Here is a 25,598-nt window from a genome sequence, read left to right on the forward strand (position 1 = left end):
GCTGGAAGGATTGGGGGCGGGGATCAGTGGAGGAGATGCTCGAAGTCAGCATCTTGAGGGTGACTCGGTCCATTGGGGACAGAAGGTCTTAGTGGCCACGGGCACGTGGGTGGCTGAGAAGAGGTTGGAGAATCGTGTTATCAGGGAGGAAGGAGGTGGAGAATTCTGAAGTCGTGGCCATCGTGGCGGGAGACCCAGGGAGACCAAGGCAGAGGGGACAGGGACAGGGGTGGGGGGCGCTGGCAGATGCCCGCAAGGAGGAGGCGTGGGCTTCGGAGGTGGGGGCTTTCAAGGAGGAAAGGAGGATTTGGAGGCGGAGGTGGGAGGGAGGAGGATGCTTCCATCCGTCTGGGCCCTGAGTGAGGAGAGCTGTCCCTGCTTGAGGGGGGCTGCGGGGAAGCCGTGCTCTCAGCCAGGTGTACAGAGGGCAGGAGACAGAGATCGGGGTGCAGGAGGGATGCTGTTCTTGGCAGCGCGGGGGTTGGGGGGGAGGTTTGGGAGACGGGAGGGAGGGCTGGTGACCGTGCAGGCGGCGATGGCGGCACCGTGGGGCTGGCGCTGGGCTCAATAGGCTCGTGAAGAGGGGGCTTGGTTCAGGTGGGCGGGAGGGCACTCCTGCCAGTGGGCCAACCTCTGGGCACCCTCTCCCTGTTTCTCTTTCCTTATCGACCTTAGAATTGTCCAGTTGCACGTTATAAGAGAGTTAGATCGGGCTTCCCTGGTGGCGCAGTGGTTGAGAGTCTGCCTGCCGATGCAGGGGACACGGGTTCGTACCCCAGTCCGGGAAGATCCCACATGACACGGAGCAGCTAGGGCCCGTGAGCCATGGCTGCTGAGCCTGCGCGTCTGGAGCCTGTGCTCCGCAATAGGAGAGGCCACAACAGTGAGAGGCCCGCGTATCGTAAAAACAACAAAAAAAAACAACAACAAAAAAAGAGAGTTAGATCGAAGCGTTCAGGAGCAAATTTTTATATTTAGAGGCCATTTCTTTTACTCTTTTTTTAAAAAAAGTTATTTTATTCCAGTATAGTTGACTTACAATGTTAATTTTTGCTGTACAGCGAAGTGATTCAGTTCTACATCTATCTTTCACTCTTATGTGATAGTATTTGCACATATTGCTCGTGCGTGCTTTTTCTTTTAAGTGTGCGTCCGGAACACAATGACTGTGCCCTCGAAGTGTTAGAGAACTGATGGGGCGAATGTCTCAGGTGCAACTGACAAGTTGTCTTTCTTCACTGAAGTGTGTTCATAACACTTCAGCATGGCCGTCTCCCAAAGACTGTCCCTGAAGTTATTTTTGAAAATCCCCAATAGTTCTCTTAGCTCGGGCAGCATCCCTCTGTCTGCCTCTGGCTCAATGATTAAATGACCAAACCTACGCTTGTGTGTAATTCTGAAGTCAGTTACCTGTTTACAAGGTTGCCAGATTGCTGAATGAACGAGCATCAAAAGTCAGAAAGGAAGCGCGGGTCAGTATTACATGCATATAATGGGATGTGTTATGTACTAGTGCGGTGTGAGTGTTTTCATCTTTCCGGTTGGGTAGCCTGTCTGAGTTTTTCTAGGCCACTCCCGTGGGGTAATACGTCAGATTATTACCGAGGTAAAATGTAACGCTCGTATTTTCAAAAGCAGAGTTAGATGTGGTGGACAGGATGTGGAATTTTGTGTGTCAGTGCTCGTTCACCCCTGAAGCTTGGATGGCCTGGCCCCCCCCCCCCGCCTCCTGCAGGTACGCAGCGGCCGCGCACATGCTGAACGACATCTCCACCGCGATGGCCAGCGGGGCCTGGGAGGAAGCCAGGGAGCTCGCTCGGTGTGCAAAGCAGGCTTGGGACGGACTGAAAGGCCACCCGTCCCTGAGGTGAAGTGGTTCTCGGGTCCCTGTCAAAGTTTACTGTCTAGCCGAGTTGTTCTAACTGCTTAGAACAACTAAGGGACTTGGGTTCCTGTCGGACAGAGGTTGGTAGCCTCTTCCGTGGAGGGCCAGCTAGGCGGCGGTCAGGCTCTGCCAGCCACATGCTCACTGGCCTCTGCTGTCCTGCTGTGAGCGCGCCCGCATCCCCCCCCCCCCCCCCCCCCCCCCCCCCGCCAGCGAGTGGGCGGGGCTGTCCCAATGCAGGTGTGTTTGCTGACACCGAAATGTGAGTTTCATGTAATTTTCACAGGCCACAGACTATTTTTCTCCTTTTGACTTATTTTAACCATTTAGAAACGTGGAAATCACGTTTGGTTTGTATATATACGCTGGGTTTGTATAAAATCAGGTGGGGCCCCGTGTCTGGCCCGAGGGCGGGCGTTTGCTGACCTCCAGCCCTCATTTCACACCGCTTTCTGGGGGACCTCGGAAGGGTGGCTGTGAGAGCGTAGATTTGTGGTGTAGAAAACTGCCCACGACAGGCAGTGTTCCGAATATATCTTCTTAAAAGGTAGGAATTCAGTCTGCTCTGTCACTTCTTGTGATTGTCTTACAACACATAAACAAAGCGCTAAACTGCTGGCGTACGTCTTTGTTCTAGATACCACGAGAAATTGCCACTCTTTCTCCGGTGTTTTACCGTTGGTTGGGTTTATACGAGGATTTTGTCCCGAACCGTTGAAATACTGCAGAGACTTCACATGTACCAGGTGAGTGCACAAGCCCCCGCCCCCGGCTCTTAGCGAGGGGGCTGGCTCTTGCCTTCTCCCAAGTACTTGGTCAGCACACGGCGATGCGACGAGGGCCTGCTTCCCGTGGGCACCTGCCATCTCCTGGTCGGTAGGAAGACGGCCGAGGGCGACCTGCTGTTCCGCCAGCTGTGAGCTGACGCCTGTGCGCCAGGATGGCCAGGTGACGGTCAGAGCTCCGCAGGGAGCCGCTGATGGTCTCTGCAGCCGGAGCTTAGACGCCGTCAGAACCCCCTGTGTGACAGGGAGGGTCTCCCCAAACCCCTGAGGCAGAAACCTCACCTCTGCTTGTGTTTCCCTGGCAGCAGTAGTGGATGGTCTGGAAATAATTTATAATCACGAATGAGAAGTTCAGTCGTATCCCTCCTCGTATTAAACGTTGTGAGATTGCTGGAGTGAGCTTCTGTTGTGTTGACACTTGTGTAATTGAAACATGGTGTTTTACAAAGAGAATGTGCTAGGGCTGGGCCAGTGGGTCCCCCAGAGGGGTCTGTGGACCCGCCCCAGAGGCCCTGTGGGGTTGGCTTCGGGGAATCTGCGAGTGTGTCTATGGGGTTTGTGCCTTTTTCTCGGGAGATGTGTTAGATCCTTCAGAGAGATCTGGGAACCACCAAAGATGAACATGAAGCGTGACCAGTAAACCTAGACCAGAAAGTCCCCCTGTTGAGGTGGGGTGTTTGGGTGAAGACCCCCTCGTTCCTGTCCTGACCCCTGCCCATCACAGCCTCGGCCCTGTGACTGGCTGGGTTCCCAGATGCACATGGGCCTGCAGCCCAGCCACTGCTCCTGCCCAGAGTCTGACCGTGTCTGGCCTGTGTTGCCGACCTGGTTTGCAGAGAGTGCCGAGCTGCACAAGGTGGTGGGGGGCCTGCTGAGAAGCCTGGGGCGCCTCCGGAGCTCAGGCCACTCCCGAGGGACGTCCCAGGGCCCCACTTGGCAGTCCGCGTCCTGAGCCTTACTTTAGAATGGAGAGGGATGCTGTATAGATATACTTTGACAATTTTCCTGACTACTCAGTATAATGGCAGACGCTTGGTGTGTAGGTGTCTAATGCGCATCCCTTGTTGTTGCCACAGGAAGCCGTCAAGGAGCTTGAAAACCTTTTGTCCCAGAAAGTGTACTGTCCTGACAGCAGAGGCCGGTGGTGGGACCGGCTGGCTCTCAACTTGCACCAGCACCTGAAGCGCCTGGAGCCGGTACTCAGCTGCGGAGCCGCCCAGCCTTTGTTCAGTTTGGCATACATTTAAAAATATAGCAAACTGTTAATACCTTAAAAATCTAAATGTAATTAGAACGTTGATTTCCTTTTTCTTAACTTTTATTTTATACTGGGCTACGGTTGATTTAGAACATCGGTTTCTTTTTTTTTTAATTAATTAATTTTTAAATTTTTGGCTGTGTTGGGTCTTCGTTGCTATGCGTGGGCTTTCTCTAGTTATGGTGAGCGGGGGCCGCTCTTCCTTGTGGTATGTGGGCTTCTCGTTGCAGTGGCTTCTCTTGTTGCAGAGCACAGGCTCTAGGCGCGTGGACTCAGTAGCTGTGGCGCGTGGGCTCAGTAGCTGTGGCTCGTGAGCTCTAGAGTGCAGTGTAGTTGTGGCACATGGGCTTAGTTGCTCCACGGCATGAGGGATCTTCCCAGACCAGGGCTCGAACCTGTGTCCCCTGCATTGGCAGGCGGATTCTTTTGTTTTTTTTTTAGATGAGAGTGAGTTTATTGAGAACAAAGAGCAGAGTTAGCGAGGGGCACTGCAAATACAGCCAGCCGATTTCCTGATAGACCAGGGAGAACCTACCAGCAGGCGGATTCTTAATCACTGTGCCACCAGGGAAGCCCCTGGTTTCTTTTTTTTTAAATTTTTATTTTATATTGGACTATGGTTGATTTAGAACGTTGATTTCTTAAACATCCTTCTTTGTCTGTGTTCTTCCAACCCCAGAAGAAGTAGCAGGGGTGCGAATATGGGGGTGACAGTGGGGTTGGTGGGTGTGTCGGTCGCAGGATCGTGTCGGGATTCAGGGATGAAGTTCTAGGGGTGGAGGGAGCTGGAGGGTTAGATGTGTCCGCCTCCACACAGTTTTGGAAATGGTGGTTTTGGAAATGGTGGTTGTATTCACTCGTTGCCCGGGGCCTCCTGGGAGAAAGATGGATGGAAGGCGTTCCTCCCACCGTGCGACGTGGTGTCTGACTCAGCAGGGCGGGCGCCTTCCCTTCCAGGCTCTGCCTTCTCTGTGGCGGGGACCTTGTGAGTCCGAGGACACCGTTGGCTGTCAGCTGCTGCAGCCAGCGGGGCGGGGCCTCCCGAGGTGGCGACAGTGGCCCTCTGTGTGGCCACCTGCGGTCCCCTGTCCCTGCCAACCTCGTGTTTGCATTGAACAGAGGGCACTACGGCTCTGGGAGCTTTTGTTTCTCCAGGGGCAGGTCAAGTGAATCAGGATGATGGAGAGCTGGAAAATTTGACCACGGTGGTGGACGATGACATACTATTTTTACTGCCTTAACCTGAAAAGGTGCCTTGTTACCTCAAGTGCTTCCAGCCGGGAGAGCTGTTTCCTCTCCCGGAGGCGGGTGTGGTGCCCCCGCCTCCGCTGACTCGGGCTGACAGGGCAGGAGAGGCCTCTGGTGGCCCCTCACCCAGCGTGGACAGAGGGTGTGTGCGCGCTGCCTGTCTCTTTCATTGAAATAAAGGTTCCAAAGAGTTGATAGACTTTCCCCTTGCTCGGGTCTGCTGATAGGAGCGTTCACTCATACTCCGAGGTTATCTTTGCGACAGATGGAAAACCCTGGTTCCTTTTTGCCTTTTCCCAAGAATCTTCCCGGCCATGCTCATAACCCCTGTTACTTTGTCACCGTTCCTTCCCTTCTCTACATCAGTCTCCAGGGAGGGCACCTGCCAGCCCAGCAGAGGCTCGTGCCTGCAGGTGCCCAGCAGCCAGCCGGCCAGGCCAGGCTGAGCCCGAGGCCGCCCCTCCCTACGGCCAGCCCGGCTCCCACGGGGCTACAGAACTGGCGGCAGCCCCGCCTCATTCTCTGCTTGAGTCCTCTGGACCACCCGGCTCTGATGGCCTGATCTTCACTGATTTTCAGGGCTTTTTAAAAACTTTTTATTCTTTTATTGTAGTAAATATATATAACAAAGAAAACTTGCAGTTTAACCATCTCTAGGTATACAGTTCAGTGGCGTTAATTATACAGCTGATCCTTGAACAACTCGGGGATCGGGGCGCCGAGCCCCCCTGCCCCTGCACAGTCAGAAATCCACGGATAACTTTGTAGTTGGCCCTCCATTTCTGAGGTCCTGTGTCTGCAGATCCAACCAACTGTGGACCGTGCAGTGCTGCAGTCTTTATTGGAAGAAATCTGTGTGTATGTGGACCCGAGCAGTTCAAAACCGTGTTGTTCAAACATCATCACTGTCTGTTCCCCAAACTTTTCATCCTCCAAACAGGAACTCTGCTCCTGTGAAACAGTTACTCCTGTTCCCTCCTGCCCCGGTTCCTGGTTACCTCTAGTCTGCTTCTGTCTCTAGGAATCTGCCTGTTCTGAAGTGGAATCATGGAATCTTTGTCCTTTTGTGCCTGGCTTATTTCAGTAGCATAACGTCCTCAAGGCTCATCCATGTTGTAGCAGGTGCCAGTGTCCTTGCCTTTCAAGGCTGAATAATACTCCATTGTGTAAACGGACCACGTTGTGTTGATCCCATCTGTAGATGGACACTTGGGTTGTTCCCACTGTTTGGCTGTTGTGAATAGCACTACTGTGTACAAATATCTGTTTGAAACTCTGCTTTCAGTCGTGGTGGGCGTGTACCTGGACGTGAGGTTGCTGGGTCACGTGGTAATTCCGTGTATCACTTTGTGAGGAACTGCCGAACCGTTTTTCACAGTATTTGGATCGTTTTTCCATTGTTGCCAGCAAAGCACGAGGGCTCCAATTTCTCCCACATCCCCGCCGACACTTTTTATTGTCCATTTTTCTGAGTACAGTCATCCTAGTGGGTGTGAAGTAGTATCCCATGTAGTTTTCAGTATTTTTGTTTATTTGTCCAGCCCTGAATAACCTTAGAAAATGCATAACCCCTTCAAACCTAAGATTCTTCTCCCTATAAATGAGGCTCCCTGGGACTGGGAGGTGGTCAGACGGCCGGGCTTCTGCCCTAGAGGTGCCTGCTCTGCATACCGAGCCCCTGGGTGGTGCCCCGAGCGCATCCCGGACCAGGTCCCTCTCCCCAGCCTCCTCCGTCTCCTGAGGGTGTGGCAGCTGAGATAGGCTGTGTCCACACGTGTGACCAGGACATAGTGTCTGGAGCACGGCTGCTTGTGCCCCAGACATTTGCATCGGGGTCTGTGCTGCTTCTGTGCTCGGCATGGGACCTAAGGGAATGTCCTTGTCTCTGGAAGGGCTGCTTTGCCCACCACTAATTAGCAAAATGAATGATTAATTAACAGTGGGGTTTCCCGTCACATGAAACGAGGGGATGCTGCACGGGGACTTCAGGATGCTGACAGGCACCGTGCTCTTTGCTAGGCCATCAAGTGCATCACAGCAGGGCTGGCGGATCCGGACGTGCGGACAGGCCACCGCCTCTCGCTGTATCAGAGGGCCGTGCGCCTGCGGGCCTCTCCCAGCTGCCAGAAGTACGCGCACCTCTTCCGTCAGCTCCCAGAAGTCACTGTGGGTGACGTCAAACATGTAAGTAAATATTCTTGGGGCACTTGGGATGAATTCTTGTTTTTATTCCTGAACACAGCCTTAGAGAGGTTTTCAGCGCGTGTTTCTTGTCGACTCCAAAGACCCTCTGGCTTGCTGTGGGCAGCGACCTGGCCTCGCCCCCGTCCTCACCTGGGCGTTGGGAGGCTGGGCCGGCAGGGGCTGTGACTCTGTAAACTCCTGAGTCAGCAGCTCACAGCCTTTCCAGGTCCCCCTGCCTGGTCAGGGCCCCAGAGAGCAGAGGGCCAGGCTGTGACCTGCGTCCTCATGGGCACCAAGGTGCGGGTCACATGGCCTGGCACCGCGCTGAGGATGGGTGGCCTTTCGGGGGCGGAGGACAGTGTGTCCTTGGGGTAGCAGAGCCGGGTGTGCAGGGCTGGAGCAGGAGGAAAGCTAATGGTGTTCCTCCCCTTGCCCCCCCCACAGGTGACCGTCACGGGCCGGCTCTGCCCGCAGTCTGGGCCGGGCAAGTCTGTCTTCGTGCTGGAGGCTGGGGGGACCGCCCCTGCCACCGTCCTGTGCTCTGTGGAGGAGCTGGCGCTGGCCCATTACAGACGCTGTGGCTTCGACCAGGGTAACGCTGGGGCTGTGTGGCCACAGTGGGTGGTGTCCCGCCCCACAGCCAGTGTCCGCACCTGCCACCCGTGAGGGCGGCGCCTTCTGGGGGGACGCGAGGAGCAAGGGAGGCCGGGTTACCCTCAGAGCTTGTGTCAGGCAGGGGGACAGGACGGGGCAGAGGACCACGAGATTCTGCCGATAGCCAGCCGGTCAGAGGAGGGCAGCCGGGGCCAGGCTGCTTCTAAGAGTACCCGGCAGTCTTGGGGAGTGGGTGGCGTGAAGAGGATGGAGGGCCGAGCCCTGACAGGACGTCACGCCTGGGACCAGAGACATGGTTGGAAGAGTTGTGGGTCAGATTCCTTGTAAAATGAGCTCTCTAGCCCAGGTGAGGGAGGAGAGCAAATGTCAGTAAGAATTGGAGCTTTTCCCATCTTCCTTCCCAAGAGACGTGTGCGATCACCCGCCCCTCCAGCCGCGCCCGCTCTGCTGCATCTCCTGGGGGCTGAGGCCTCAGAGTGAAATGATGGACGTGACCTCGCAAGAGAGAAACACCGCTGGTTCCCGCTGAACCAGGCTGCTGTGTGTGTTTGGGGGTGTGTGTGTGGGGGGGGGGTGCAAGGGCGTGTACGGCTGCAAGGCAGGTGGTCTGCGGCCCCTCAGGGGTGAGCGGGACTTTGCTCTTTGAGCCGCGGATGAGATGCTCTCTGTGTCTCAAGCCAGATGTGCAGAGGGACCAGGACCAGGTGCCCCTGGTTCTCTTCTTTCTGGGCTGCTTGGCATCCTCTTTGTTCAGACTTTGTGGGTTTCACTCAGAAGCCGTTTTCTGAACTGTGTAGAGCCCAAGTGGGAATTAATTCTGCCTGGTTCCAGGAACTGGGAGCTGAGGACTCCCACTGGCCATCGAGGGGAGGGGAGGAGGGCTGGAGAGGGCACCCGGCGTCTCTGCTGCTCGGGGATGAAGGCGCCAGAGGGAGAGACCCCGCAGCTGGCAGAGGCACTGGAACCTCTGGGAGGTGATAAGCCTCCCTGGCCGGGGAGGGGATGCGGCAGGCCAGCCAGGACGGGCCCGGACCTGGATCCTGTCCCTCGCTTCCTCCCAAGCCTGTGTGTCCTTTGTCACCTCTGAGAGCTGGGAGCAGCCCCCAGCCCCCCTCCCAGCCCCCGGGGCCATCCTGGGGACGTCCCCGGCATGCGGGTCTCAGCCAGGAGACGCCAAGGGCAAGGGGTCCACGTTCGGGAGCTGGGCCTGGCCATTTGAGAAACACCTGAGTAAGACGTGTGGTGACTCGTGTGTGACGGCCTGTGTGCTGTCAGCAGCCCAGGCACCGGTGTCCAGACACAGTGGAGGGGCCGCGCCCACCTGCCCACGCGTGTGGGGCCCGCGCCGGGTCCTCAGGGTCGTCATCCGTGGGCCTGCTCACCTGAGAGCAGCACAGAGCTGTGTTAAGATCGTCTGCTCGTCCCTCCGGTCCACTGGAGGTGGCTCGGCTTCTGTGTGTCCCCGTGAGCCCTCTTCCCTTTGCTTTCTTCCATTTTGGCCTTGGAGAAGGAGCTGCAAATTCAGTGCTTTGTCTAAGGCCAGACTAAAGGAAAGACCGTGAGAATTTGCCTTATAATTGGTAAAAGGAACTGGTCAGTCTCTGTCCTTAGTGAATGTACTGAATAGAAAAGTAACATAAAAACCGTGAGGGAACCGCAGAGGAAGCTGCAGCTGCCCGTCAGGGCGACGACGACGGCGGCTGGGCGGTTACCTTGGAGGGACTGGGGCGGGGGGGCTTTAGCCTTTTGTAAAAAATAACTTGTTATTAATGTCATGGAAGCTGCGGAACATGCCTTTATGGGAAAGCAGAGGGGTGTGCCGAGCTCCCCGCGCCCCCTGCTTCACCCAGCCTTCCTCCATCCGCCGTCCCCCCTAATGTTGGAAGCAGACCCCAGACCTTGGCTCCTGTGGTTACTCCCAGGGGGCCCACGGGTTCGGTCCACATGTCCAGGCCAGACCCCCCCATGTCTGTGCTGAAGGGTCACTAGGTTGAAGAACACTCAGGTGTCTTCACGTATGTGAAAATCAGGACATCATTTCACTGGCGTGTGATGTGATCATTCAGATGAGTGAGGACACAAAACGACCCCACAGGAGGGGACCTCGTAACACACGGGCCTCTCTCTGCTGTGTGTCCAAGGTGATGGTTAAGATGAACCTGTGTGATGTCTGTATCACTTACCGGGAAGGTGATGCTACTGAGGACGAAGTGCACACGCCAGTCAGGACAGAGATACAGGAGACCCGGAGGGTTAGGAATAAAAGAACAGAATGCAGGATCGGTCCCCGCGGCGTGGCGGGAGCCCTGTAACCCGGCGTCAAGGGAGGAGGAGCAGGCCCTGGGCAGGCGGCTGCCGGCTGTGAGCCGCACGCAGCGAATGCTTTCAGTTTAGCCATGAGCTTGAAAGACAGACGGACAGTTCCGATTCTGGAATATCAATTTTTTTATAAAATATTTTTTTCCTTTATTAAGATTGATGCAGTGAACCTGAGCAGAACCCTGCTGTGGGTCTTTCCTCTGGAGAAGGTTTGGTGTGAGGGCGACCTCAGACCCTCTGGGGAAGTTTCTTTCAGAGTTCCTCAGAAGGATCTCCTCAAATGATTGGACTTAACAGCACCAACGCTCGCCGACGGCTCAGGGTTCAGGGATGCTGCTGTCCAGGGTGGAAAGCCAGGCTTGCCTCCCTCGGGCCCGGCAGGGTGCAGGGCTCCAGGGCGAGGCTTCAGCTGGCGGCCCGAGCGGATAGCGGAGGACGGCCTGCGGGGCAGGGGCCAGCTGAGGGGGCGCACAGCGCAGCCTGGGCCAGGGCTGCCTCCAGCGGGCCTTGATGGGACCTGTGCTGCCTCTGACCTGATGTGCGATGCCTGGGGCCCACTGGCCGGAGAGATGCCACAGCCTGTTCAGGGGGCGCAGGCGTCAGGTGTGCTGAGGGGCCAGGTGGGGCTCAGCTCTCTCCGGGAGGCTCCGGCCCTGCGGACCCTGCTCTGCCATTCACACGGCCTGGGGCTGGGCCTGGCCTCTGAGGTCACCGCCCCATCGTGTGGTCTGGATGTGGGGTGAAGGGGGCGTCTGGACTAGGTGGTCTCTGATGCGGAAGCTTTCTGTAAAACCCCAAGTCTTAGAAACCCTGGGCACGGTGTCCAGGCCGAGGCAGAGGAGTACTGGGTGGAGGAGGCGAATGGGGTCAGAGGACACAGGCTCCCAGGGCGCCCAGACTCCTTCCCAGAGGGCTTTTCCAAGTGAGGCCGAGGGGCCCCCTGCCCCAGAGCCCCTCAGGGGATGCCCCCGCCTCCGAACCCACCGAATGGAACCCCCAGAGCCTGAGGAGGGAATCTGCTTTTATTTTTAAACGTGTTCCTTAGGTTTTTCCACTCTAGCTCCAAAATGTGCATTTGAATTTTCTCATGATTACTAAGATTTTTTGCCTTTAAACAAGGCTTCTGCATATAAGCAACATAATGTAAAAAAATGACCTAGGAATGGAACAAAAACAGCATTTGCGTTTGAATGTAAAATATTTGCTATTTTCTTCAAATTGAGTAGGCAGTAGGATATGGTAGTGGTTTTTAAAAAACAGAAGAAACGGATTTTTCTTGTGTGTGTGTGACTTTGTCTCAGGGATTCACGGGGAAGGGTCCACCTTCAGCACGCTGTACGGTCTCCTCCTATGGGATGTCATCTTCATGGACGGGATACCAGACGCCTTCAGAAACGCCTACCAGGTAATCATGGCACATTTTCAGGCAGCAGACACTTCTGCACGCGCGTGAGTCACTCCCGCCTGGGTGCCCCGCCTCTGCAGCCATCAGAAACCTGCCCCTCTTTTGGATCCTGGTGCTAATTCCACCATAAGGATAGCTTTTAATTTTAAAATGTGATTCATACAATTTAAAATGTAAGTATGTTAAGTTTTAAACTTTAAGCCTACTTTACTGGAATCATTCCGTTTGAAACTTTTAGTGTAAGTTTCTTCAGCTTCACCCAGGTGGGCCCAGGTGCTCTCGTATGCTTTGTCACATGTGCCGGCTAAGCGTTCCACCAGTTTAACCTAAAAGCTCCTTTTGCAAATTATTACTCTAAAATACCCAGTGTAATAAGTTGCTTTTATATCAGATTACTTAGGTAATTTTTACATGTCTTTTGAGAAAAAGAATGTGTCAACTTCATCAGATTGGCCAGTTCCCAAATTTGATCTTGACTCTTCTCATGACTCCGGCCTCCCCAGGCACAGTGTGAGCTTATTTTCCCTGCACACAGGCGGCCCCGCTGGACCTCTGCACGGACAGCTTCTTCGCCAGCAGAGCACCGGCCATCGAGACCCGGCTGCGGCAGATTCACGGTGCCTCCACGGAGAGCCTGCGGGCCTGGGTGGCAGCCGCGTGGCAGGCCCAGGAAGGCAGGGTGGCCTCCCTTGTCAGCTGGGATCGCTTTGCTTCTCTTCAGCAAGCCCAGGTGACGGTCTGCAGGCAGGATTCCTTGATGCAAGGTGTCCTTTTGGCAACTGTAACAAAACACACACACGCATACCTACATGCACGTGTATGTGTGTGTGTACGTGTGGTACCCCAGCCCACAGGCCTCTTACTGAAGGAACAATCACAAGCATGAACAAGCCTCCCTTACGCCTTCTGCCCATTTGGTTGGCAGCTTCCCTTGGCCTGGCCTGTGGCCCCTGGAGGGCGGACACCATCCCTGTCCTGTGACTGCTGGCCTCTGAGGGTCATCGCTGTCACATTCCTGAGTGCTTACCCCAAATTCCCTCTTCCTTAGCTGCTCCCCGGATGTTTCCGACCGGGCAGAAGCTTGGTAACTGACCCAAGGAGAAGTGGTCCCCAGAGCTTGCCGGGGGCATTTTAGCCCCTGGCTCTGGAGCCCCAGCACAAGCAGCAGAAGGGCACTTGGTGTTCCTGGACGCATCTCTGCTGAATGACACATGGAGTCCCTGCCCCATCTCACAGTCACTGGGGGGGCTTCAGGATCTCCGTCCCAGGGGAGGGCTGACTGTCCCTGTGTTTCGTGTCCAGGATCTTGTGTCCTGCCTGGGGGGCCCCATCCTCAGTGGTGTGTGCCGGCGCCTGGCCATGGACTTCCGACACTGCCGAGGGGGCCTCCCTGACCTGGTGGTGTGGAGCTCCCAAAGTCACCACGTTAAGGTCAGTTGAGCCAGAATGGAAAGTCATGGTGGTGACTTTAATGATCAACTTAATGCCACAATCTAGGCATTTCTAGCATGGTGGTTGACAAGGCCGAATCCCTTGAAGGCTGCTGGACTGAGGGCTGGGGTTGTTCGGTGGCTGTTGGCAGAGGTGCCCTCGGTGCTGGCATGTGGGCCTCTCTGCAGGCAGCTCCCCCGATGGCAGCGTATTTCATCCGAGCAGGTGAGTGAGAAGGGCCAGGGTGTGAGCAAGACGGAAGTCAGTCTCTTAGCAGCTGATCTTGGCAGTGAAGTTCCATTGCTTTTGCTGTGTCCACTGTTAGCAGCAAGTCCACGCTCAAGGGTGGAGATTTTGCAGGTGTGAGCTCCAGGAGGCCAAGATGGTTGGGAGCTGTTTTCTAAGCTCCAGGAGTGAGCACTTCCTCACGTGTCGTAGGCTGGATGCCTCCCTTGCCTCACCCTGCTGCCCATCACAGGCTGGTGGCTTCCTTATTATTGAGTTTTGAGATGAAAAAAACCTCTGGTACAAGTCCTTTCTGAGAAACTAATCTGTTCTTTAATGAATCAGTGTCATATGACGTCTCTGACTGTAATTGTGGATTTGGTTCTTTCTCCCTTGCAGTTATGTCAATGTTTGCTTCATATATTATTCGATGTATAAACCTAGGGTTGTCATGTCTTGATGAAATGAACTCTTTATCATTATGAAATGACCTTCCTTTATTCCTGGGTTCTTTGCTCTTAAGTTGAACTGATATATAGCCACTCCAGCTTTCTTTTGGTTAGTTTAATGTGATACTTTTTCTGTTCTCTTACATTTAACATATTTTTTCTTTATATTTGAGTTTCTTATATATTCTTGTAGGCAGCATTTATCTGGGTCTTACTTCTTAATCTAATTTGACAACCTCTGCCTTTTAATTGGGTATTTGGAACATTTGTATTTCATGTTATTCATGTTTGGCTTTAAACCTGTCATCTATTTTTTTTTTTAAAGGATACACTTATAAGTTTATTTTATTTTTGGCTGCATTGGGTCTTCATTGCTGCGTGTAGGCTTTCTCTAGTTGTGGCGAGTGGGGGCTACTCTTTGTTGCAGTGTGCAGGCTTCTTATTGCGGTGGCTTCTCTTGTTGTGGAGCATGGGCTCTAGGTGTGAAGGCTTCAGTAGTTGCAGCACTCGGGCTCAGTAGTTGTGGCTCGCAGGCTCTAGAGCACAGGCTCAGTAGTTGTGGCGAACAGGCTTAGTTGCTCCACGGCACGTGGGATCTTCATTTATCATGCACATAACAACAGGCTATTTTTATGCACATAACAACAGTATATTTTTATATCTCCTCTCCCAGCCTTTGTGCTGTGTTCATACATTATACCTCGACATGTTATAAACCCTGTGGCACATTATTTTTGCTTTCTACAGCTGACTGAGTCTTTATGTTTACTCATGTAGATACAAATTCTAATGTTTGTTATTCCGTTATATAGATCCAGATTTCCATGTACTATCATTCTCTTCTTGACTGAAGAACTTCCTTTAACATTTCTGGAAATGGAGGTCTGCTAGTAATGAATTATTTAGGTTTCATATATTGATATTTTAAGACTTTAAGTCTTTGTTTTTGAAAGATATTTTTTTCTGGGCAAAGAATTCTGTTGACAGTTTTTTTTCAGTACCTTAAAATATTGGGCCACTGTTGTCTAGCTTGTATTGTTTTCAACGAGAAATCAGTAGTCTTTCCCCTCTGGCTTTTAAAAATTCTGGCCGCTTTTAAGAGATTCATTTTTTCACTGATTATGCAATTTAGTTATGATGTTTCTTAGTGTTGTGTTCTTTATGGTTCTGTGCTTGGGGTTCACTGAGCTTCTTGGATCTTTGGGTTTAGTTTCCATCAAATTTGAAAAATTTTTGGCCATTATTTCTTCAAATATTTTTCTCTGTCTTCTTCCCTTTGGGGACTCTAATTAAACTAGTCTTAGGTTGCTGAAATGCTCTCTTCATTAAAAAATTTTTTTCTATACTTCATTTTGGATAGTTTTTATTGCTTTGTTTTGAATTTTGGTGATCTGCAGTGGACAAAACTGACACAGTTACGCTTTCATGGAGCTCATATGTAATGAGCAGTTTTATCTTGTGATAAACACCATGAAGAAGTGCATAGGAAGGACCCTTCTTAGAGATGAATTTAAGCTGAGCACGGAAGAAGACGTCAGACACGTGAAGAACAGGGAGACGTGTCCTAGGCGGTGGGAACAGCAAGCGTGATGAATGTCTACCCTTTGGTTGGGCAGATGTTGTCTGTCTCGCGAACTGAGAGGAAGCCTTTGGTGTGGTTGGCAGGCGCCAGATTACACAGTTTTGTAGGTCATGGCAAGAAGTTTGGGTTTAATTGCAGACCTGACAAAGTGTTTGAGGCGTGTTACGCAGGAGAGTAACAGTGCAGTGTGTGCTTTAAAACTATTTTTCAACTGCTGTATTACGAATCGATTTCCTAATTCTCTGTGAACTGTCTGGTTTCTACAGAAAAGGAAACTTTCTCATTGAATATCATATGTGTATGTTTAGTTGCTATACACATGTAAGTACAGCAGCATAGAGGATACGCCATCTAAATAGTTGTCAGTGGAAACTACCGTAGCTTACCTGAATGACCCTTCTGTCTCCCAGCTGGTGGAAGTGAAGGGCCCCAGTGACCGTCTTTCGCAGAAGCAGATGATCTGGCTGGATGAGCTGCACCGGCTGGGGGCGGACGTGGAGGTCTGCCATGTGGCTGCAGTCGGAGCCAAGAGCAGGGGCCCCAACTGAGAGCCGTGGGCTTGGGAGCATCTGAGAGCGTCAGAAGCGTCAAGTGTCACTACATCTTATTTAATTTTGTTGTTGTCGTAATAAACCTGGCAGTGTAAGGACTCATCACTGTACAGTGTCTGTGTATCACAAACCTTGGTATTGGCTTCAGGACACTCACTGATTCCATAGAGCAGGTAATGAACTTTTAAAAAGGTCAAAACCTTGGTGGCCGTTTCAGGAGCTAGATGCATCTGACTTATAGGAAAGCTGGAACCCCCCACCCCAAAAGGAGATGATTCACAGCTTTGTGTCTTTTATAAAGGAGCATACACAATGTGTCTTCCTAAAAAGTATATTGGAAATGGAGATTCCTTAATTTATCTATGTTTTTCTATACTGCCCTTACACATTTGGCTGCTAAAATTCTTGTTCTATGATTATTTGCTCACTCCAGGTCTAGGGTCACATTTGGGTAATTCTCACAATATTTTAAACTTCTTCATCATCATTATATTTGTTACGGTATGACTTGCTGAAGGCTCAGATGGTGGTTAGTATATTTTAGCAGGACAGTATTTTAAAATACTTCAAGGTAAGAACACTTTTTTTAGACATAATGCTACTGCATATTTAAAAGACTACAGTATAGTGGAAATATAACTTTTATATGCACTGGAAAGCCAGCAAATTCACGTGACTTGCCTTATCGAGATCCTTGCTTTATTGTGGGGCTCTGGAACTGACCTGCAGTATCGCCAAGGTGTGCAGGTACAGGGCTGCCCGTCACTGTTGGAAGAGCCTTGGGCTGGGGAAGGTGGACGCAGGAAGGGGTTTATCAGAACGGTAGGCCCAGGCGTGGCGGGCCAGGCTCCCGCTCCCAGAGACTAGTTCCAAGACCTTCTTAAGGAAATGGTGCTCCCCAGCTTTTTAATTTGTTAAATGGAAGGACACCCACATGGCCGTGACAACAGCCAGCTGTGCACTGAGGTTAGAAACGTTACCCATCTCTGCCTTGCTTTACAGCAGGCAGAGCGTCGGGTGGACGACACACAAGCACGGCTGAAGAAAACACCCTCGCTTCTTGATGCTCTGTGTTCTTGCAGGGGACTCGTATTGACAACGAAGGCAGTGATTCCTGTGGAAATTTTATTAGCAGTCAACACTTCCTTCACATTCACCACTGCTGAAAAGCAGGGTCTCTCACCTTCATGCACATCCTACTTTAACCCAAGTCATAGTCAATTTTAGGCACAAAGGTTTTCATTTTCTCTCAAGTTTTAGCTGCTTGAGGTTACTGCTACAGCAAGCAGATTTTGTTGAAGGACGCCTTGAATACTTTTCACCCTCTGTTAGCACAGATTAATATACTTTCTTAAATAAAGTTAGAAATTTTTGGTTTTAAAACTGGTTTCCATCACAAAACAGTAAGACATGGTACACCTTTAAGTCCGATCCTAGCGAGTCCGGAGCTGCCTGACGCCTGTGTGGCCCTCTGTCAGCACAGGCTCCGTGTCCGCGTCCAGAACCACATTTGGACTCTGTCCCCACACGTCCTCCGTGCCAGGAGTGGTGCCAGGCAGCTCTGCAGGGGCCAGGACTCAAGGCTGTAATAGTTGTTTTTCATATTATGCACGATAAAACTGTAGCACAATAATCATTATATAACAACTGTTCAGCAAAAATAAAACAAAAAACTATACTACATTTGATTATCATACAAAAATATGCACATTTTCTATTTTAAAACAGTATTAATAGTACCTAATCATTTTTAAACTTGCAAGTTAATCAAAAAAAATTACTAAAAGGGTTAAAATAAATGTGAGAGGGAAGAAAGCTATAAAGAAGTAAATGCTCAACCCAAAAAAACTAACAAATTTAGAACAATTTGTAATAATAAAAAAGCAGCCTAATGAAAAAGGAAGAAAAATTATTACACTTCCAGTGGCAGGATATGCTGTGGGGTTTTCAGGGGACCGGAGCTGGTTTCTAATCAAGGACTTTAAAATGTTTAATGGCAACAGTGCTATTTATATAAACTAAGAAAGCCCTTACTTTCTAGACAAGTTGGCAAAACACTGGGCTTATCCACACAATGGATTTCCTAAGACTGCATAGGAACTTCTGTCCCTGTAAGTTCAGAGACATTATCCAACCATTTTTAAAAGGCAAATAATTCAAATAGAAACATCTATTTGTTACATATAAAGGTAAAACACACAGTTTTGAAAAAAATTGTTTTAAAAAAGGACATAAGCTAACTAGATACTTTACTATAAACGTTTTTTAAAAAGCTTAAGATGGCAGTTTCAGAAACTCTAAAAACAGCCACGTTGAAAACATCCATCTTTTACACAGAAGTCAGGGGTGTTGGGGAGGCTGTGACCAGCATGGCCACAGTAAGCTCCAGCTCTGGCCCACAGCTTTGGCTCGGCTCTTGTGACACAACCTGAAAACGGGAATTTGAGATGAGAGCACACCTCTGTCTGTGCCTCTGAACACCTGTCATGGGTTGGGGGGGGCGGGGTGCTCTCACCGTTTTACAGTGGCAGTATTTTGAGAGAAGTCCGTTGTTAGGCTCCTGTCCTCCCTTCCTAAGCACTATGCACTCAGGTGACCTGACTCAAGACCTCATCACTGACTTCCAAGGGAAAGTGCCCCGGGAGTGCTCCCCACTGGACTGTGACGGGGCCTCTACTTTGAGGGTGGGTGTCAGTGATGCTGCCGCCCCGACCTGGACCCTGCCTCAGACCCACTGTGTTCGGTGACTTTCGGAGGGATGTGTGCCTCTGGGGACTCCTGGCTGTCGGTACAATGCCGAGTGTGACCAGCCTCTTTCCAATGTGCAGTGGGACTTTGACACCCTAATTTAAAAAACAAATTGTTTTACTCTGTGTTCTTCATATCTTAATATTAATGTCAAAGGCACTTCTAAATTTAATTATCTATAGTAAATGCTTTTAAAGTCAACAGTGCATATCATTTTAAAGTTAGTCCTAAGGAAACTCATGATTTTAAAACACAGTGATCTACGGTCCCAAAGTGATCTAAAATAAATTACAGTGTGAGAACACACAACTCTCAGGTGAGCTCAACTAGAGAGAATAGAAAGTGACCAGATAAATACACAAATACCTACTAACGCCCACTGGGGTTTACTGGATGCTCCTTGAAAATACACTAAACACTAATTTCTTAACTCTCCTGATGTCTGCTTCTCTGGGCTGCTAATCCAACTGAGGATCAGGGAACCTTTAGGAGGTGGTTGGAAAAATGGATGTAGACAAAACAAATGTCGCAGACAAAACCTGATTAGTTTGACCACAGTAATAAGATCATGGGAATGTCTGCCTGCAAATGATCTAAAAATGAGCCAGACCTAGAATGATAGAAAGAGGACATAAATAACAAAGTTATGCCTATCTTTTAAAAATATTGTGAAGGAAGCATAATTCAACATGTTTTAAAGTATTAGTGCAAATTTCAACTGTTATTCTTACGTATAGAACGATTAGAGCTTCAGACGCCTCGGCCGGCAGTTTTACTTCAGAGGAGAAGGTCTCTCACTCCCTCAGGATGTTCAGAAAGCCACTCCGCCTCAGTCTTCATTTGCTAGTGTCTCAGTAGATAACCATATTTTGGCCCCACTTAAAAACTTGCCTAGCGGTGTCCCTGAAATGCTCCGTCTGCACAGATTGCCCACTGGGGAAAAGGGGAACGAGGAGGAGAGGAAGTCCGGTGTCCCCGGGGCGTCGTGCGGGCCGCCAGCGTGGAAGTACACCCTGCTCTGGACCAGCTCAGGGCAGGGGGCTTCCGGGGGGCTGCCCTGGGGCTGCCGCAGCGCCCTGCTCAGCACGTCCACCTCATCTGCCAGCAGGGAGACCTTGTGGAAGGCCGTGATGAAGCCCCCGCGCTGGATCTGGGCCTCAGGGACCCAGCGGAAGTAGCAGAGTTTCCACAGTTTGATGTGCATTCCGGACAGAAGCGGCAGAATCACCCCATGCAGGTCGGCAGGCTTGGAGAACCACTCTCGGAAGTACTGCTCCGCACCCCTGTCCTGGCTGTCGCTCTGCTCAGGGGGGTCTGGCTTTACTTTTAATATTAATGAATTTCTCCTGGGAAGTAACTCTTGGTCACTGATGATTCCATTCTTTAAGGAACTCGGCATTCCTCTTAGTGTGGAGCTGTAGCTTTTCTGTACAGAAGAGAGATTTTAGCATTATTTTCCTGGAGCTTCCCTTTTTAGAAAGACAGTAGAAGTGTAATGGTAAATATAAACTCGGTATTAGGAAAAACTGGTAGAATTTCAACCTAAAGAATGTTTTGTTCCTTCCCTGGTGATACTTATTCCAATCCTCCTCCACTGGAGTTTAACACTTTTAGGCCTTGATTCTGCCTAGGCTGTAGCCTGCATGGGGGTGGGGGGAGATATATCCTCTTCATTATAGGCAGACCTCAGAGATACAGTGGGTTCGGTTCTAGACACCGGAATAAAGCGAGTATCCGCAATAAAGCAAGTCACACGAAGTTTCTGGTTTCCCAGGGCATATGTAAGTTACGTTTCCAATATACTGTAATCTATTAAGTGTGCAATAGCATTATGTCTAAAAAAAACTATGTACATACCTTAATTTAAGCACTTTATTGCTAAAAAATGTGAACCATCATCTGAGCCCTCAGTGAGTTATCTTTTTTCAATAGCAATGTCAAAGATCACTGATCAAAGATCACCATCACTAATATAATAATAATGAAAAAACTTGAAATATTGTGAGAATTACCAAAATGTGGCACAGAGACACAAAGTGAGCAAACGCTGCTGCAAAGATAGCACCGACGGACGAACTCAACGCCGGGTTTGCACAAACCTTCAATTTGTAAAAAATGCAGTATCTGCAAAGTGCAATAAAGCAAGTGCAGTAAAACAAGGTCTGCGTATAATTTGCTGAAGTGTGAGTTTCTAAGATTTCTGGTCAGAAAAAAGCTAGACCTGCTGATTCTAGAACAGGCTGAGCGGACGGGCTTCAGGAGCAGGGCCCTGGGTACAGGGCGGCAACTGCTGACTCTTGAGATGACGACCAGGGCTGTGTGGGCCTCAGACAACAAGATGAAAAGTCGGGGTGGGGTCATCTGAGTGAGGAAGTGAATGACCCCTCCAAACCTACACTGGCAATGCTGTCAGGGGAAGTGACTGGACTTTTAATACTCTGTTCTGAAAAAGATGTTTTTGGTTATGTGTGAGCAAATACCAGGTTTTTTACCGTTAGTGCATTTCTGTAACTTACCTTTGTCCGTTTAAAAGACTTCACAGAACCGTTTTGTACACAAGGCATGCTCTTTCCAATGTAAAAGGGGTTGTGGAAAAGGGTGCGATCCTTTGCTGTAAACTGAAGAGACCAGTCCCAAACTGAAGGGAATTTTAAACCCTTTTCATCACCCAATTGGATATTTTTGCTTATAGCAAATTCCTGCAAAATAAAATATTTGAACATTTGTGAAAAGATGCCAAACTAAGATTTTCTCATAGTAAATTCATTTCTGACGGTCATTCATCATCATACAAATGAACTTGTCTGAACTAAAGCGCCTCCAACCCCACTGGAGCAGCACGCTCCGCTTCCCGAGAACAGACATTCCTGGCGCCTCACACGGAGGAGCGCGTGGACCCCTGCACCGAGAGGGGAGCTGGGCCCCTGGGCAATGAGTGTGTTGGTGAGTATGACTCGTGAATGGAGTTCTCCCTGGTGCCACGGCCTGAATAAATCCATCTCCTTATGCATCCACACCCCCAATCCTGAACAACGCATTTCTTCAGGATGCTCCTCATGATGCTTCAGCTCACAGAATGTCTGCTCTACTACTGATTTGATGGAGCAGTTTCATGGATGAGGAATCCAGGCTCAGCACCTTCCCAGACCCGGGCCTGAGGATCCCACAGCTCACTGTGAGGGCAGCCCCCCTTCCACCAAAGTCTTCCTGAAGGCCCACGAGAGCTGTCCTTTCTGTCTCCCTCAGTGGTCACTGCAGCATTTGTTGGCTATACTCATTGCTCCAAATGTGGGTGAGACAGAACTTGTGGTTCCGGAAGGTTCCACCAGGGGCAACCAGAAGCTATAGATAGTTTCAAGTTTGGCTTGAGACCCTCCTTACTCATGGTTCTTCCTCTCAGTCAAGGAATTGGGACTAGAAAGCAATGGTCCTAACGTAAAGGTGACTGCCACGCGGCATGAGGGTCTAAGCACATCCAGTAAGCAGCGCCCTGAGAGAACCGCAGTCTCACGTCACGCCTACATTTCCTCTCTCAAATTCTTCTCCACAGGACTCTTGAAGAAAAATAATTTGCTTTGTACAACTTTTATTCTGCTGACCTAGGAAACAAATGTCCTCAAACAGGATCATATCCATTACCCATTCAGACAGCCCAAATGTGAAAATATAAATACAAAAGCATGACATTTACAGCAGTTAAAATGATTTACATCTTTCAGTTGGCTTATTATGAACAATAAACATCAGAGAGAAATACATAAAATGCTCACTGATAAAAATGAAACAAGTTCAAGTTCCTGGATTTTTAACCATCTATAAATAATTCCTTCAGAAATGACCGCATAAAATGGTAGCTAAGACAGTTTAAACACACAGCTGATTGTACTTCAATGCTATCTCAATAAAGCAGTTCACCCTGGCCACGGCGGGCGCCACTCACCGAGCTCTGCTGCACGCGCTGGTGCGGGGAGTTGAAGAGGAAGGTGCCGAACAGGGCCACACGGGTGCTGTCGTGCAGCACCGCCAGGTAGGTCTCGGAGAACTCGAAAGCCGCTGGGCACTGCTCCTGCAGCTGCCACGTGGCGTCCAGGAACAGCAGGAACACGGGAGCCTGGCGGACACACGTTGAAACAAGATTACTCAATGCTGCCCTTCAGTGTTCACATCTATTTCCAAACCTCTTGCTGATATGAAGGAAGAGATTAATAAGAAAACAGCGAGGCCTGAGCACTTGGCTCCGAAGCTGATCGAAGGGTACGTGAGCACATGAGACGGCCATGTCTAACCTAAAAACTAGGCTGGTCTGAGACACATCATCACAGCCCTCCTCTGCCCACCAAGTCCACCAAGCTGAAGTGGCAAAGTCAACAGATGGGCAGGGTGTGGCCACGTGAATGGGGGACAGTGAAATACTTGTTTCACGTGTTCCAGCTGATCCTGGAAACAATTCTTTAGAATGTTTAAAACAAAACAAAAAACCACAAAACCCCAAGACCAAGAAACAACTCTTTGGTGGACCCTGCAGACTCAGGGTCTGGAAACCTTCTCGGAGTTTCAGAAAACAGCTGGCGTGGCCTCGGGGTCACGTGGTGCACCCCCAAGTACAGCAGCTTACAACAGCCACTGTGACAGCTACTGCCTCCTGCCCAGTGCTTCCCCGAGTCCTAGCGTTTCAGAAGTGAAGCATTCACTGTTAAGGTTTCCTCAGATGACAGAGACTGTTTTACATGAGACAGCACGAATCAAAGTGTGCTCTCGGGAGCCACCCTGACCACAAGACACCTGCAGGGCCTGTCACAGCTCCACTAGGACCCCATGCAGCCACCAACCCCGCAGCTCTTACAAAGATGCCCCCTCAACTTGCCATTCTTAACGTACGTGCCCCGTTTTAAGAAATTATGATATTCCAAAGCTGATTTTTCAAAATATCTAACATGCTTGTTGTCTGCTTGCAGAAGAGTTAATGCAGCATTTCTTCAAGCAGTTTTCAACTTAGAGAAATTCAACAGGCAACTTTTAAAGAGTTTTATCTATATAGTTATGAGAATCTTCATAAGTACCTCAACTTGGACTCTAATCCATGAGTCAGTCTTGGCCCAAGAAGCTAAGATGTACTGAAGGCAATATTTAAAAAGTCTCCTCATCTCTTTACGGATGGAGCATCTCTTCATATAACGAAAGGTTTTATCCTGTGCACACTGAAGGACTGATAATAGGCATGAAGGTTTTGTTACCTCTTTCTCTGATCTCTTTAAGTGGTTGCATCTGTCCAGGAATGGATATCCTGCCATGACCCACTCTTTCTGTATCAGACTCTGAAATCCAGTGATTGTCCTAAAATAGGGATCCAGCATCACTTGAACAAGAGAAGCTACAATACAGCTCAAGTCTCTTCCCTCCTCCTCTGTCAATAAGATGGAAAGAAAATGATTAGTACGTAGAAAAATGCTAAGAGAGAAAGGAAGGAGAGGCAAAGTATATACTTCAGTGTTCTGTGCCTGGGCGGCCTTCAAAATCACCCATGTTAGGAAATTTTATTCAGGCCCAGCCACTCTAAAACATTATAAACTTTTAGATTTAGATCAAGACTTAGATCTACTAAAGTAATGTTTAATGAGGAGGTGGCTTTTTATATTTGAATGTTTTCTAGATAATTAGAAGCATATCTCTCACACTTTTTACATTTACATGATTTGTGGTAGAAATCTTTCCAGAGCCCATTCTATTTCTGTGCCAAGGATATTAAATATCATGCAGTCTTTCTACTGACAGCTTCATATGGTGACTCAGAGGTGAATGAGAGAAATGGAACTGTCCACCACCATCCAAAATGGTGGCAAATATTTCCCTTGCGTCTTTTGTAGCTGGTGTCCTTTTTAATGAGGCCAGTAATTCTCTGATATCAAAGCCAGTCAAAGAAATCAGAAGAAAACTATCAAATAATATCCCTTATGATTAGATGTAAAAGTCATCAACAAAGTATAAGCAAGCCAAATTATCTCAGGAATGCAAGAATTTATCCTAAGAATGCAACGTTGGTTTAACATCTAACACACCGTAATAAAAAAATAAAGGACAAAAATAACACAATCATCTCATTAGATGAATAAAAAGCATCTGTGTGATGAAAATCCAACATTCATTCTGGATAAAAACTCTTAGCAAACTAGGAATAGAAGGGAATATCAACCCGATAAGAGGAATCTACAAAAACCTACAACTAACATCATTCTTATTAGTGAAAGCCTGGATGCTTTCCTCCTAAGACGGGCAACAAGACAAGGACGTTTGCTCTTGTCACTTCTACTGCACATTGTTCTGGAAGCTTACACAGGGAAGTTAGGCAGGAAAAAGAAATCAAAGGCATCCAGATTGGAGAGGAAAAAGCAATAACTGTGTCTGCAGACAACACGTGTATGTACGTAAAAAAAAAACCCTAAAGAATCCACAAACGACTACTAGAACTAATGAATGAGTTTAGTTAAGGTTGCAGGAATTCTATACACAATCACAAGGAGTACACAAAAAACTTGAAAATGAAATTAAGAAAACAACTGTATTCACAATAGCATCAAAAGGAAAATACTTACAGGGAGATTTAACAAAATAAGTGCCAGAGTTGTACACTGAAAACTTATAAAACATTGCTGACATGACGTGAGAGAAAACCCAAATAAATGGAGATATTCATTTCATGGATTGGCAGACTGAATACTGTTAAGATGGCATTCTCCCCAATCTACAGGTTCAACATATTCCTATCAAAATCCCAATAGGATTTTTTGCTGATCCTACAAGTTATACAGAAATGCAAAGGACCTAGAATTAGCAAAACAATTTGAAAACAAAGTTGGAGGACTTACATGTCCTAATTTCAAAACATACTCTAAAGCTACAGCACTCAAGATAATGT

At 49.4% G+C, this 25,598-nt stretch overlaps 2 protein-coding genes across 3 annotated transcripts in view; one reads left to right on the forward strand and one right to left on the reverse strand.

Moving 5' to 3' along the window:
* FAN1 (FANCD2 and FANCI associated nuclease 1) overlaps positions 1–16,036 on the forward strand; it is a 28,274-nt gene extending 12,238 nt beyond the window's left edge. The window contains exons 6-14 of the mRNA XM_060005304.1: positions 1,736–1,867; positions 2,523–2,631; positions 3,747–3,866; positions 7,196–7,360; positions 7,805–7,952; positions 11,596–11,699; positions 12,235–12,429; positions 13,002–13,130; positions 15,797–16,036. Of these exons, the coding sequence (XP_059861287.1) occupies positions 1,736–1,867; positions 2,523–2,631; positions 3,747–3,866; positions 7,196–7,360; positions 7,805–7,952; positions 11,596–11,699; positions 12,235–12,429; positions 13,002–13,130; positions 15,797–15,934 (1,240 nt within the window). The 3' untranslated portion in view covers positions 15,935–16,036. The remainder of the gene's footprint in view (positions 1–1,735; positions 1,868–2,522; positions 2,632–3,746; positions 3,867–7,195; positions 7,361–7,804; positions 7,953–11,595; positions 11,700–12,234; positions 12,430–13,001; positions 13,131–15,796) is intronic.
* A 534-nt stretch (positions 16,037–16,570) lies between these two features.
* MTMR10 (myotubularin related protein 10) overlaps positions 16,571–25,598 on the reverse strand; it is a 44,958-nt gene continuing 35,930 nt past the window's right edge. Inside the window, exons 9-12 of one of the 2 annotated variants that reach the window (XM_060005306.1) lie at positions 23,920–24,089; positions 22,626–22,796; positions 21,202–21,384; positions 16,571–20,111 (exon numbers count right to left, since the gene is read on the reverse strand). In XM_060005306.1, coding sequence (XP_059861289.1) covers positions 19,515–20,111; positions 21,202–21,384; positions 22,626–22,796; positions 23,920–24,089 — 1,121 coding nt within the window. In that variant the 3' untranslated portion in view covers positions 16,571–19,514. The remainder of the gene's footprint in view (positions 20,112–21,201; positions 21,385–22,625; positions 22,797–23,919; positions 24,090–25,598) is intronic. The other variant, XM_060005305.1, reaches the window with a different exon arrangement.

This window comes from Delphinus delphis, chromosome 2 (assembly GCF_949987515.2).
Source record: "Delphinus delphis chromosome 2, mDelDel1.2, whole genome shotgun sequence".
Classification (NCBI taxonomy): Eukaryota; Metazoa; Chordata; class Mammalia; order Artiodactyla; family Delphinidae; genus Delphinus; species Delphinus delphis.